General features: G+C 58.6%; 1 protein-coding gene across 1 annotated transcript in view; it reads left to right on the forward strand.

Moving 5' to 3' along the window:
- LRRC47 (leucine rich repeat containing 47) overlaps positions 1 to 10,829 on the forward strand; it is an 18,693-nt gene extending 7,864 nt beyond the window's left edge. The window contains exons 4-10 of the mRNA XM_010850206.1: positions 4 to 336; positions 6,168 to 6,620; positions 7,318 to 7,434; positions 7,989 to 8,104; positions 8,403 to 8,505; positions 8,744 to 8,833; positions 8,976 to 10,829. Coding sequence (XP_010848508.1) covers positions 4 to 336; positions 6,168 to 6,620; positions 7,318 to 7,434; positions 7,989 to 8,104; positions 8,403 to 8,505; positions 8,744 to 8,833; positions 8,976 to 9,224 — 1,461 coding nt within the window. The 3' untranslated portion in view covers positions 9,225 to 10,829. The remainder of the gene's footprint in view (positions 1 to 3; positions 337 to 6,167; positions 6,621 to 7,317; positions 7,435 to 7,988; positions 8,105 to 8,402; positions 8,506 to 8,743; positions 8,834 to 8,975) is intronic.
- Positions 10,830 to 11,963: the final 1,134 nt, after the last annotated feature.

Below are 11,963 nucleotides of genomic sequence, written 5' to 3' on the forward strand. Positions count from 1 at the left end.
GAGCTTGGCCCGCTGCCCGCGCTGCGTGTGCTCGACCTGTCGGGCAACGCGCTGGAGGCGCTGCCCCCGGGCCAGGGCCTAGGCCCCGCCGAGCCGCCGGGCCTCCCGCAGCTGCAGAGCCTCAACCTTAGCGGCAACAGGCTGCGCGAGCTGCCGGCCGACTTGGCGCGGTGCGCGCCGCGCCTGCAGACCCTCAACCTCACCGGCAACCGCCTGGACGCCTTCCCCGCCGCGCTTTTCCTCCCCGGCGCGCTGCCGCTGCTCAGCGAACTGGCGGCGGCTGACAACTGCCTCCGGGAGCTCAGCCCTGACATCGCCCACCTGGCGTCGCTCAAGGTGAGCGGGGCGGGCCCTCTGGTAGCCGCGGTGGGCGACCTCCCGGTGTTGAGCCGTTTCTCCTCGGCCGGGAAGGGCCACCGCAGCGTCGGCACCGCTGGGAAGCCGGTCCACCCCCAGGTCCCTTCCCATTCGCCTGACCTCCATCCTCTGGTGGTCTCGCGGCTCGCATCACATTCTGCTGACAACTGGGCTTTAACGCTTAACACTTTGATTGTGTTTCTTGATTGCGAACTGGGTGGGCTTCCCGCTCAGGTCGGAAGCAGGTCAGCAGCAGGGACTCATTGCTAAATGTTTGTATCTCCAAATATTTGCGAAAGGACAGTGAGCTCTGTACGCGGGACCTCCCAGACAGGGCAGGAAGCTGCGAAATGACTGGAATTTGCATAAGGCCCCTCGTGTGATCTCACAGGATAGTTTACTGGACCCCAGCAGCGACTTTTCAAGGCAAGGATGGTTATTCCTGTCTTAGAGGAGGCGGGAAGGATTGCCCAGAGTACACAGCGAATAGCTTTCAGCATTCTCTAGACTGTTCTGTGTAGGGGCTGCTTGCTTATTTATCTGGGGACCCCGGGTCAAACAATGCTGGGCTCATAACTAAGGCCTAGTAAATCTATTGAGGAAGAGACAGAAGGGCAGAGGTTGCGGGCACCACGGCCTAAGTCCAGTCTAGAGGCTCTTGTCCTTAAAGAGGCAGGCCTCTGTTTCTTTCACTTTTTTTCCATCCCTTTTGTGCAGACTTTTTTAAACAATCAAATGTGTATGCAACTGACCTTTTTGCATCGGGAATTGCTCTTGAGATGTTGCCAACTCATTTTACAAATGTCTATGTGTCAGGATTAAAAAGCAGAGACATCGCTTGCCGACAAAGGTTGGTATAGTCAAATCTGTGGTTTTCCCAGTAATCATGTAGGGATGTGAGAGTTGGATCATAAAGAAGGCCAAAGAACTGATGCTTTCAAATTGTGGTGCTGGAAACGACTCTTGAGAGTCCCTTGGACACCAAGGAGATCAAACCAGTTAATCCTAAAGGAAATCAACCCTGACTATTCACTGGAAGGACTGATGCTGAAGCTGAAGCTCCAGTACTTTGGCCACCTGATGTGAAGAGTCATACTCATTGGAAAAGATCCTGATTGGGGGCAGAATTGAGAGCAGGAGAAGGGGGTGACAGAGGATGAGATAGTTGGATGGCATCACCAACTCGATGGACATGAGATCGTGGAGGACAGAGGAGCCTGACGTGCTTCGGTCCATGGCATTGCAAAGAACAACATCATTGTGTCAGGATAGAAGTGTGTGTGTGTGTGGTCGCAAGAACAGAGTGACACGCACTTGCTGGTGTTTCCAGGAAGCCGCTCCGGAGGCTCCTGGAACGACTCCCAGAAACTGGTTCCCAGGGCTGTAGCTTCCCTAAGAGGCTGGTGTGACACGTGGTGTAAGCCCTTTCTGTTGCGTCACCCGTCTCCTACTCTTGATTTTACAGAAGGTGAAAGTTTGGGTTTGTTTTGTTTAATGTTCTATGTAGCTCTGCATACCTGCCCCATAAAGTCGTCTTTGTTGTGCCCAGAATGCCCTCACTCAGGTCAGAGAGAATGTCTCACTGCTCAGCCCCCAGTTTCCTGGCCCACCTTGTTCCCATTTTAGATTGCCATCCATCTCTGTTACATGAAGAGGCCGTTTCTTGGAGAGCATCACGTCAGAGCTGCTGGGAATCTGCTTGGACTTCGATGTCCTTTGGGAGCCTTTTCTAAAGTGATGCCTCCCTGGGGGAACGGCTGCTTGAACTGGGTGAAGCAGAGTCCCTCCACCTGCTGGAGCTGCAAGGACACCAGTTTTCTCTGTCCTTCCTGCACTGTGGGGGGACAGCTGAGCTCAGAACTGGAAAATGTGGGTTCAGTTCAGCGTCTTGTAGCAGCGCCCTGGGCTCCTGCCCATCCCCTCCCCTGTGAGAACTGTGAAGGTGACAGTGGTGTCGTGAAGACAGCACGGTGACAGTGCTGGTGCGTGTCCTCTGTGGCTGTATAGCCGGGCCAAGGTTGCGGCTTAACACAACAACAGCAGTTTTCTTTGATCCCCGTCATCCACTCTGGGCCAGCGCCTCCGCTGTTCATGGCTCGTGTGGCCGCAGTCAGCTGCTGTGGGCTCAGGCTGGGCTCAGCGACACGGCTGACTCCTCTCTCTGTGTCATCTCGGGACGTCTCCCGCCCCAGCCAGATGGTCTGCCCTCACATGGTACCTCAGGGCTCCGGAGCCAGACCTTCTCGGGAAGCAGACATGGACCCCACAGCCCACTGAGTCCACTGCATCCTGCTGGTTCTGTAAGCAGAGCTCAGTCGAGAGTCACGGGAGACGCAGCACATGGATGTGGGCACCTGGAGGGGCCGCCAGAGTGACAGCACACAGCCCCTGCTTGTCCCACTCAACCCCCAGTCCACAGAGGGCCCCTGTGAGTGCCTTGGTGTCCACTCATCTGAGAGTCGTGAAGGCCGGACCCTCGTCTCCACTGCAGCCACGGGGGCAAGGAGGCTGCACAGAGCTGTCCTCCCCGTCCCGGCCCACGCTGCCTGGAGAGCCCAGCTTCCTCCTTGGCCCAGCCTCAGGGCCCCCAGCCAGGCTTCTCGCCACCAGATTCCATTACCCATGGACTCAGCCGCTGGACTGTGACGAGCCAGAGATGGGCCCCCACTAACAGCTCTCTGCCCTGTCAGTGACTGCTCTCCACACCCGTGGCACTCCCATTGGGGACCACTGGAGGGATGGGCAGGACGGACATGCCCCCAGCTGTCCTGGGACAGCACGTTTGTCAGCTGAAGGAGCACAGTGTCCGGGGTTTGTCCCAGTCCTGCCAGTGCCAGGCCCAGTGTCACTCACATACAGGACTCCTCCCAGAATCAGCTTCCACAAAGAAGTATCTTTCCATCTTCTTATTTTATCAGTTGCTGCTGGAGATGGTGGGTCCTGGTCCCCTCAGCTGGAGCAGAGGGGTTCTTCCACACCCCCAGGGATATGTGTCTGTGGTCTCAGCAAGGAAGTTAGGGTCCTTCCCCTGCAGTGTGGCCCAGCAGTGGTCAAGTTGTAGTCTAGGGTGGAGACTGGCCGTGCCCAGCCAGTGTCACCTACAGGAGGGAGGGAATGGGTGGGTGTCCTGGGAAGGTGCCCTGAAGGAGGTGCCTCCAAGTGCACTTAATTCTCCCCTTGGTGACGCTGCATTTCTTATCTCCCACCCTCTTGTGCAATTGAACTCCCTGTGTGGATGTTACGTCCGGGTTTCTCCCATCTCCTGGAGACCCAACACTGCCCCCCCATCTTCGACCCCCTCCCCCACCCAGCGCTCCTGGTCCACTTGGGAAACCTGTGGACTCCACATCAAATCTGCGGTTTAGGTGGGGCTGGGCGTGGCACATGGTGCTGCTGGGGTCAGTTTTTGCTTGTTAGTGGTCTCCCTGTTTCTGCTGGACATGGCCCCCAGAGACCCAGCAGCTGCCCAGCCCCCTACTCTGCCCAGGGCCTCAGGGCAGGTCCTGAGCTGCCACCACTTGCTGCTCAGAAATAGCCAGTGTTAGTGATTGTTGCCCTGTATGACCCTGCCCCGATACTACTGCACCTGCCCTGTGGAGACCACTTCACCAGGCTGCTGGCCTGGCACGGCTCTGTTAGAGCTGGGGATCCCTCCTGCCCCGATTCCTTGCTGGCACCTCCCCTGCTGCTGTCTCAGGGTCTTCTAACCACGGAGGCAGACGCACTCCATCGTTGGCGGCTGTGCCTTCACACCACAGAGGTGCCAGTGGAGTCCAGGCTGTTCGGCCAAAGCCCGTCTGGATGGTACAGGAGACCCCAGGGCTGGATGTGCAGACCTGACTGTGACACAGCAGCCCTTGGTTCCTGCTCACAGCCTCCCTGCGGGCACGGGACCCAGCTCATCTGGCCCCAGCCTGGCTGGGTGTGCACATGCAGACATCAGTCTAGGTGTCTCTGGCCAGTCCTCCAGAGCAGGCGTCTTCTGATACAGGACACGTGGGCTCAGCACTGCGCAACTGCAGGACAGGGGCACCACCGTGTCCTATTGGGTGGGGGGGCAAGGTGTCACAGGGTGGCCTGGAAGAGCCACGTTTCAGCCCATCTGCCCACCCGTCCAGTCTTGCCCACATGGAGGGACAGGCCAAGAGAGGCAGCACTGACTGCTGAGTTAACCTGCAGCCTGGTGACCACTGAGTATTCAGTCCCTGGTGACACTTGGAGACTGCATTGGGCTCACCTTTTCTTTCTGTTTCCAGGTTGAATGCAGGATCAGAGCCTGCTTGGCAGTGCTCCCTTCTCCCCAGGCCTCTGGTCCTGCCAGGCGGAGGCTCTTCTGTTGCACTCCCACCTGCCATGCCCCTCCACACTGCTGTCCCAGCCTCGCTGCAGCCTGACTGCCGAGCCAGAGGGCCCCAGACAGGAGTGATAAAGAAGGGTCCCTTTGTAACTTGGGGTTGCCTTCTGTGTAACCACAGTAGACGGCATCCTCAGAGCCCCTGCCCACCTTCCCAGCTGGTGACAACCCTGCCACCGGCTGTGGGTCTTTCGGGACCATTGTGTCCCGGTCAGGACCAGGACTCCTCACAGGCCATGCTGGTGTGAGTGCTGCTTCCTGAGTGTCCAGAGGAGCCTGCCCACTGGGTTGTCACTGGGGCTCTGCAGTGGTCTCACCCAAGCACTCCCTGATCCTCAGTCCTCAGGAGGCCCCTACCACCCATCACTGTCTTACTTTTCAAAGACCAAACCCCTGTGCTCGCTCCAACTAAACCAGGCCAGCAGGCTTCTCCCCAGGCCACCGTGTCAAGTGCCTAAGCCCAGGTCAGGTGTAAGCAAAGCTGTGCAAGGTCTCGCCAGAGCTCCCCACAAGAAGCCATTTACTTGCAGGGCTGGATGGCCCCTGGGACAGTGGTGTGGCCAGTATCCTAGGAGGGGCTGTCCTCTTTACCACCAGCTGAGTTGTTCCCCACCTCCCCCACCCCCACCCCCAGGGCACAGGACCCTGCCCTCCACCCACCACCTCTTACCCCAGGGGGTCAGCGGCACTCAGGACTGCTTCCCTCATCTTCCTGTCCCTTCTTACGGGCCTCCTGATGCACAGACAGCAGTGGCCCCCCACTCCCTCCTCCCACATCACAGCAAAGGGCCCAGAGCCCTCCCAGCATTGACGCAAACTCACCATCACACATGCAGGGTACAGGAGGATCCCCTGTGTGCTGGAAACGCTGCATCTCAGCGTGGAGCGCGACGCTGTTACTCGTGCTCTGTTCTTTCTCTTCTGCTCATTTACTTACAAACATCTTGGGGCTTCCCTGATGGGCTGTGGTTAAGAATCTGCCTTGCAGTGCAGGGGATGTGGGTTTGATCTTTCGTCTGGAAATTAAGATCACACATGCCATGGGGCAACTAAGGCCACCAAATAAGTACTGAAAACGATAAAAACACTATCACTATTTTGTGGGAAATGTGTTTTTCATGTGAAGTCCCTGCTTGTTCTTCACCGAACATTCCCCTCCCTCCTTACCATCTTTTTTTCCTCAACCCAACCGTCGACCTGAAATTGTGCTGTAGTTGGCAACCATGAGCACACAGTGGTCATGCAGCATTTTAGAGAGGTGACTGGCAGGCCATCCACACCTCCCCTCAGTGGACAGTCCATGTGTCCATACTGGGCACCGGGGCGGGGGCAAGCATGGCGTGTGTTGTGTTGCTGATACAGGGCAGACGGTCAATGAGGGTGGGCCTTGGGGGCCTCTCATGGCCCAGCAACAGACCAGAGCTGGGAATCTGATGTGTCCCGGGCTCCCTCGCAGACACTGGACCTGTCCAACAACCAGCTGAGCGAGATCCCGGCGGAGCTGGCTGACTGCCCAAAGCTCAAGGACATCAACTTCCGAGGGAACAGGCTGCGAGACAAACGTCTGGAGAAGATGGTCAGCGGCTGTCAGACCAGGTCCATCCTGGAGTACCTGCGTGCTGGGGGCCGCGGCCGGTGCCGGGGCAAGGCCGAGGGCCCCGACAAGGAGGAGGGCCGGCGGAAGAGGCGGGAGCGGAAGAAGAGGGAGAGCGGCGAGGGCGCGGACACGGTAGTGGACGAGGCCAGCCGGCTGCTGCTCCGGGTCCTGCACGTGTCAGAGAACCCCTCCCTGCTGACCGTTCGGGCAAGCCCCGAGGTCAGGGATGTGCGGCCGTTCTTCGTGGGCGCTGTCGTGCGGGGCATGGATCTGCGGCCCGGGAACGCGCTGAAGCGGTTCCTGTCCTGCCAGGTGAGTGCCCACAGCTGTGTGCGTGGGGCGGGGAGGATGGGCCGTGGGCCTGGCGACCTTGGGTGTCACTCCTGCAAAGCGCCTGGGTTTCCTCCCCTGACCTGGCCTGGGTAGGTGGGGAGGGGCCTCCGTCCTGAGTCTCTGAAATGTCACTAGTACATTTGTGTAGTAAGTGACGCACTTGGTCTCACATGAGATAGTATTAGGACTGTCAGCTCTCGCCAGCACGTTCTTGGGTGAGTTGTTGAGTTTCTGTGAAGCTTTACTTAGACAAGAGGAATTTGTTATCTTTATGTGACATCTGCCCAGGTTTTAAAATAAACAGCACATCCTTGCCCATGGGAAACCCCAAGCATGGTTGCGTGGCTCAGGCCACCTGTGAAAGGCCACCCGTTCAGGGAGGGAGCTGAGCCAGGACCTGAGATCTGGGCTGGTTTTTCTTGTGAAGTCACACTTGTGCTTATTCACTCAAACTTAGCTCGGGATGGATCCTTGGAAGTGTTGAGCATCGTGTAGTAAGAGTTGGGGAAAGAGAAAATCCTGCTAATAAGCAGATAACAGTTCTCTAAGGAAGGCTCCACAAGAGAAACAGGTGGCTGGGGAGGCAGAGAAAGGAGGCAGCAGGTGGGGCTGCTCTGGAGGCCAGGGTGATGGGCCTCACACGCTTAGCACCGCCGCCCTGGGTCCCCTGCTGCAGACGAAGCTGCACGAGGACCTCTGTGAGAAGAGGACGGTGGCCACCATCGCAACCCACGACCTCGGAGCTGTCCGGGGGCCCCTGCTCTATGCTGCCCGCCCCCCACAGGACTTCAAGGTGAGGCTCACAGCCCAGTGTGCAGTCCCAGTGTTCCGTCTGTAGCTTTAGAAAAGTATACATGTGGACGATTGTCAGAGCATCCTGGTTAGAATGTGACCATGCTGTGCTGCAAGAGGATAAGGCAGGCTGTGTCGACAGTTACCTTCAAAAGTAAACATCAAAGGAGGTGTAATTTGAAAGTGATTCCTTCAGCTGCTCATTAACTTAACCAAAAACTGCTATTTACATCCCAGTTGCAAACCCGCTGATCTGGGGCTGACTGCAGTGTGCGTTGTCCTGTCAAGGTCCTGCTCCTAGTCTCTGCTGCTACACAAGGCACTGCGGGCCCGGCAGAGGAGGGTTCCCCGGGGATGGGTGCCAGCCCCGTCTCCTCCCACGGCCACCTCAGAGCACAAGCGTGGGGACGCGGTTGTGCTTAAGGGGTTTCAGGTTCAGCCCCTGGGGTGACCTCTGAAGGCACATGTCCGCACGTGACGTGGCTCTCCTCAGCCAGCTGGCCCTCTCACTGGGACCCACAGCACCAGGCCAGTGTGAAGTTCTCCCCCTTGTAGATCATCCCCCTGGGGCGCCGAGAGGTCAAGGCCAAGGACCTGGTGCGACAGCTGCAGCTGGAGGCCGAGGAGCACAGGAAGCAGAAGAAGCGGCAGAACGTGTCGGGCCTGCACAGGTTGGCAAGGGGACTCTCACTCCTCCCGGGGATTCAGTCTCCTCGAGGCGCTCACACTGTTAGCACTGCATCTCCTGGCTTCAGAGAATCAGTGCCTGGCAGGCGTGTTGTCTGGGGAAGGGTGGCCATTGGCACATCCACTAAGTGCCTGGGACAGAGGCCAAGGCAGGGGGCAGCTGGGCCCACCGGCTGGGATTGGGCCCCTTGGAAGCCCAGGGAACGTGCCCTTGCCCTGACAGAGAGCCCCCCTCCAGCCCGCATTTACTGCCGAGCCTGAGACTGTGTGTGCTCCCACCAGGTACCTGCACTTGCTGGACGGGAAGGAGCACTACCCCTGCCTCGTGGATGCGGACGGCGACGTGATCTCCTTCCCACCAATCACGAACAGCGAGAAGACCAAGGTGGGGGCTGCTGTCAGCATCTGAGTGTTTCTGAGGCCATGTCGTGTGTCTCGTTCACCTACGTTGCTGCTGGCGTCCTTGGCCGCCCACGACTCACCGTGTGCGCTGCGCCCCTCGGAGGGGCCACGTCTGGGTCCACGTGCCACAAGGGGTTTTCTGCAGAGGAGACATCAGAGCTGATGGCATCTGCTTGTGATAACTTGGTTCTTTCTTAAAATCTTCCCATTTTCTTTTTAAGATTAAGAAAACCACAAGTGATCTGTTTCTGGAAGTGACGAGCGCCGCGAGCCTGCAGATTTGCAAAGATATCATGGATGCACTCATCCTGGTGAGCCAGCCCTGCCCCACCCTGCGCATGCCACCCACCAAGGCACTGACCCCGCAGGACTGATGGCCCATCCACAGCCCTTTACCATGACTTCCCTGGGTTGGCTTTTTCTCTCGATTAAGAAGATATTTTTCATTTGCAGAAAATGGCAGAAATCAACAAGTACACTCTGGAAAACAGAGAGGAAAGTTCCCTCTCGGACCCCGAGTCTGACGCCATCTGTGGACACGGCTTGGACCCCAAGGCGACTCCAGGTGCCGAAGTGACAGGGAGCACCCCGCTGGTGGTGGAGCAGGTCCGGGTGGTGGACGAGGAGGGGCATCTGAAGGTGGTGTACCCATCCAAGATGGACTTGGACTTCGCCGCTGCCCATGTAACCGTGCTGCGCTGATGGCCAGGCTGCCACCCGAGGCTCCTGGGTTGTGCCATCCACTGCGCCAACTCATCGGGGCTTCCGTGGGGTGGTATTAAACAATTTTTCACCTCGGTGTTTTTAGGATATATGCACCCTCTGTTCAGTTCTCCATCCGGCCTGCCACGGGGGGAGGCCACAGTGTCCACCTTCACAGCCGAAGTGACTGCCAGCGCTCTTTATGAAGTCACTCAAATGTTGGAATGAACTGCTCACAGGGTTCTGCAATCACATAGACACATAGCTAATCACTGTATTCAGGGGGGAAAGGACACCATGATTGGTGTGAATATTCAGCTCTAGGTTGAGAAGCTGAACCGTGTGTGTGTTACTGAGCTGCGCAGTTATTTTTCTACGATTCAGGGTCTTTTTTAAGTCCTCTGGCGCCAGCACTGCAGCTGGAGACGAGGGGCGACGTCAGGGTCTCCAGGTGCCATAAACCATCATCTTTTTATAAAAAAAATTTTTTTAATATGACCTTAGAATTGGTCAAATCATTTTTCTTACTAGTGCTGCTGGATGCTTTGGGGGTGAGCTGCAGAGCCTGCCGGTGGGTGACAGCCGGGCCCTCCCACTGCACTGGCCAGACCTGGGGCGGGGTGGGGGTCACCCTTTTGTAAACCAGTACCACCAGGTGTCATGCCTGAGATTGGAGGACAGTGTGCAGGTTTCCCACCACAAAACAAGCCTCCCGGCATGGACAGGGCGGTCGGCCACGCTCAGCTCGAACCAGGACGAGCTGATGGTGCCTGGGGGACACGTGAGGAGTCTGACACCTGGAACCATGGGGCATGTGCCCTGAGAGGCTCAGCAGCTTCCGGCCTTCTAGGTGATGCCAATCCAGGCCGGCAGTTCTCAGATTTCACTGCTCCAGGAGCAGCCAGGACAAGACAGTGGGACCTGCCAGCTTCCCCATCGTGGAGTGACACCGTGACTTCTCTGCTGTTTGACCTGCGAAGGACAGTTAGTGTGTTTTATCAGAAGGACAGTTTGGGGGAGGCATTAGCGAGAGCCCCACCAGACCCAGTGTGCAGCCGTCAGCAGCAGAGGCCCACACCCCGCGCACATGGCCTGCTGCACAGCCACGTGGGTTTCCCAGGGCCCGGCCAGCCCACCTGGAACGATGTGGCACCTTGACACCCGGCCCAGCTCTGCAGTCACGACCAGCATGCCTGCCGGTCGTCGGCCCTGGGGCGGCCACACTTAGCCAGGCAAAAGAGGGCGCCTGTGACGGTGTTCCCCAAACCTACCGGACGTCTGCCTCGTGCCTCCACGTTGTCACTCTGGGACCCTCTGGCTGTCAAGGCCGCTGATGCCGTGGCTGGGATGGGCGCAGACATCACAGCAAAGCTCTGCAGGGAGCTCTAGGCCAGGGCCAGCCAAGCTGCTCCCTTGGCTCCCGGCTGGCTTCAGCGGCCACATGTCACCAGATCTGGGGCCTCCCTGATGGTGGGGAGGCTGCCAGCCCTCTGCTCTTTTCCGGGGCAGCTTGATTGTGTGTGAAGTTTGGAAACATATTTAATGTACAGCAGGAAAACTGATGTTTTTGTCCAGCCCTCTAATAAAAAACGTTCGATAAGAACATCTGGGCTCCTTCCTGGTGAATCCTTCCCAGGGTTTCTGGAGGAGGGTGTGGGGAGTGTCGGTGGAAGAACTGAGGACCAGGGGCCCCCTGGCCACAAAGCAAGACACAGTTACTTCCTGTCACAGGGGCCTGACCCAGAGAGGCTGCTGCCCTCAACCCCACCCCAGTCCTGGGAACCAGCTCCTGTGGCAGTGCCCAGAAGACCCCCACCCAGGGACAAACACGAAGGAGTCAAGTTGCTGGGACCCCAGCAGACCACCCCAATCCTAACCTGCTGAGGGAGAGGCCAAGCCCTTCCCCTCTTCTCCCTACTCCCCCAGGGCTGCTGGGACACGGCCTCCACCCTGGCTATGGGGTCCAGCTGGGGCCCTGGGCGGAGGGATGGGGATGGGGGGAGGGTCTCAGGTGGCTCGTGTGTATGTGTGTGGGGGGGTGCCCTGTGTGCCCCTGCCTGCAACCCCCACCATGAGGCAGGCACCCAGTGCCAGCAGAGCCCAGGGGCCGAGGATGCAGAGCCCAGGGGCCGAGGATACAGAGCATCCATCAGGGTGTGAGCTGGTGCCCCCAGCTCTCCATTCTGAGACCCGCTGGGTCATGGGGGCACATGGGGTAGGGCTGGCCAGACCCAGGCCAGACCCCAGCACTGTGTACAGCTGCCTGCTGGCAGCCCCTGCCCACCTCCCTGCCTTGCCCTGGGGAAGACACTCCTGTGCATCAGCAGACTTGTTTCTATGGTAGAGGGAGGGGGCTACCAGAGGAACGTGGCCCTGGAGGCTGCAGGCCATCTCAGAAGCCAGGGAGGCCAAGCCGGCTTCAGAAAGAGGGAGTAGGGGGCAGGGGACAGCCAGGGTGACTCCTCCCTTCTGTCCCGCACCGCCGCCCCGCTCCTGTCCAAGGCTACACCAGGCCTTGGGGAGGCCCAGCCCCTGTACCCCTGGACTGGACTGCTGACCAGTTAGAGCCCAGGGAGGCCACCCAGCCTAAGCCTGCCAGGCTGGTGGACCCTGCCCACCTCCCCACAGTACCCGCCCCAGTGCTAGTCCTGAGATGGCCAGAGGAGACTCCCAACTGGGGCATCAGAAAGAGGCCAGACAGGTGGTGCCCACTCCCCGAGTTGGGGGTGGGGGTGGGGG

The sequence above is a fragment of the Bison bison genome, unplaced genomic scaffold (assembly GCF_000754665.1).
Source record: "Bison bison bison isolate TAMUID 2011002044 unplaced genomic scaffold, Bison_UMD1.0 scf7180017864289, whole genome shotgun sequence".
Classification (NCBI taxonomy): Eukaryota; Metazoa; Chordata; class Mammalia; order Artiodactyla; family Bovidae; genus Bison; species Bison bison.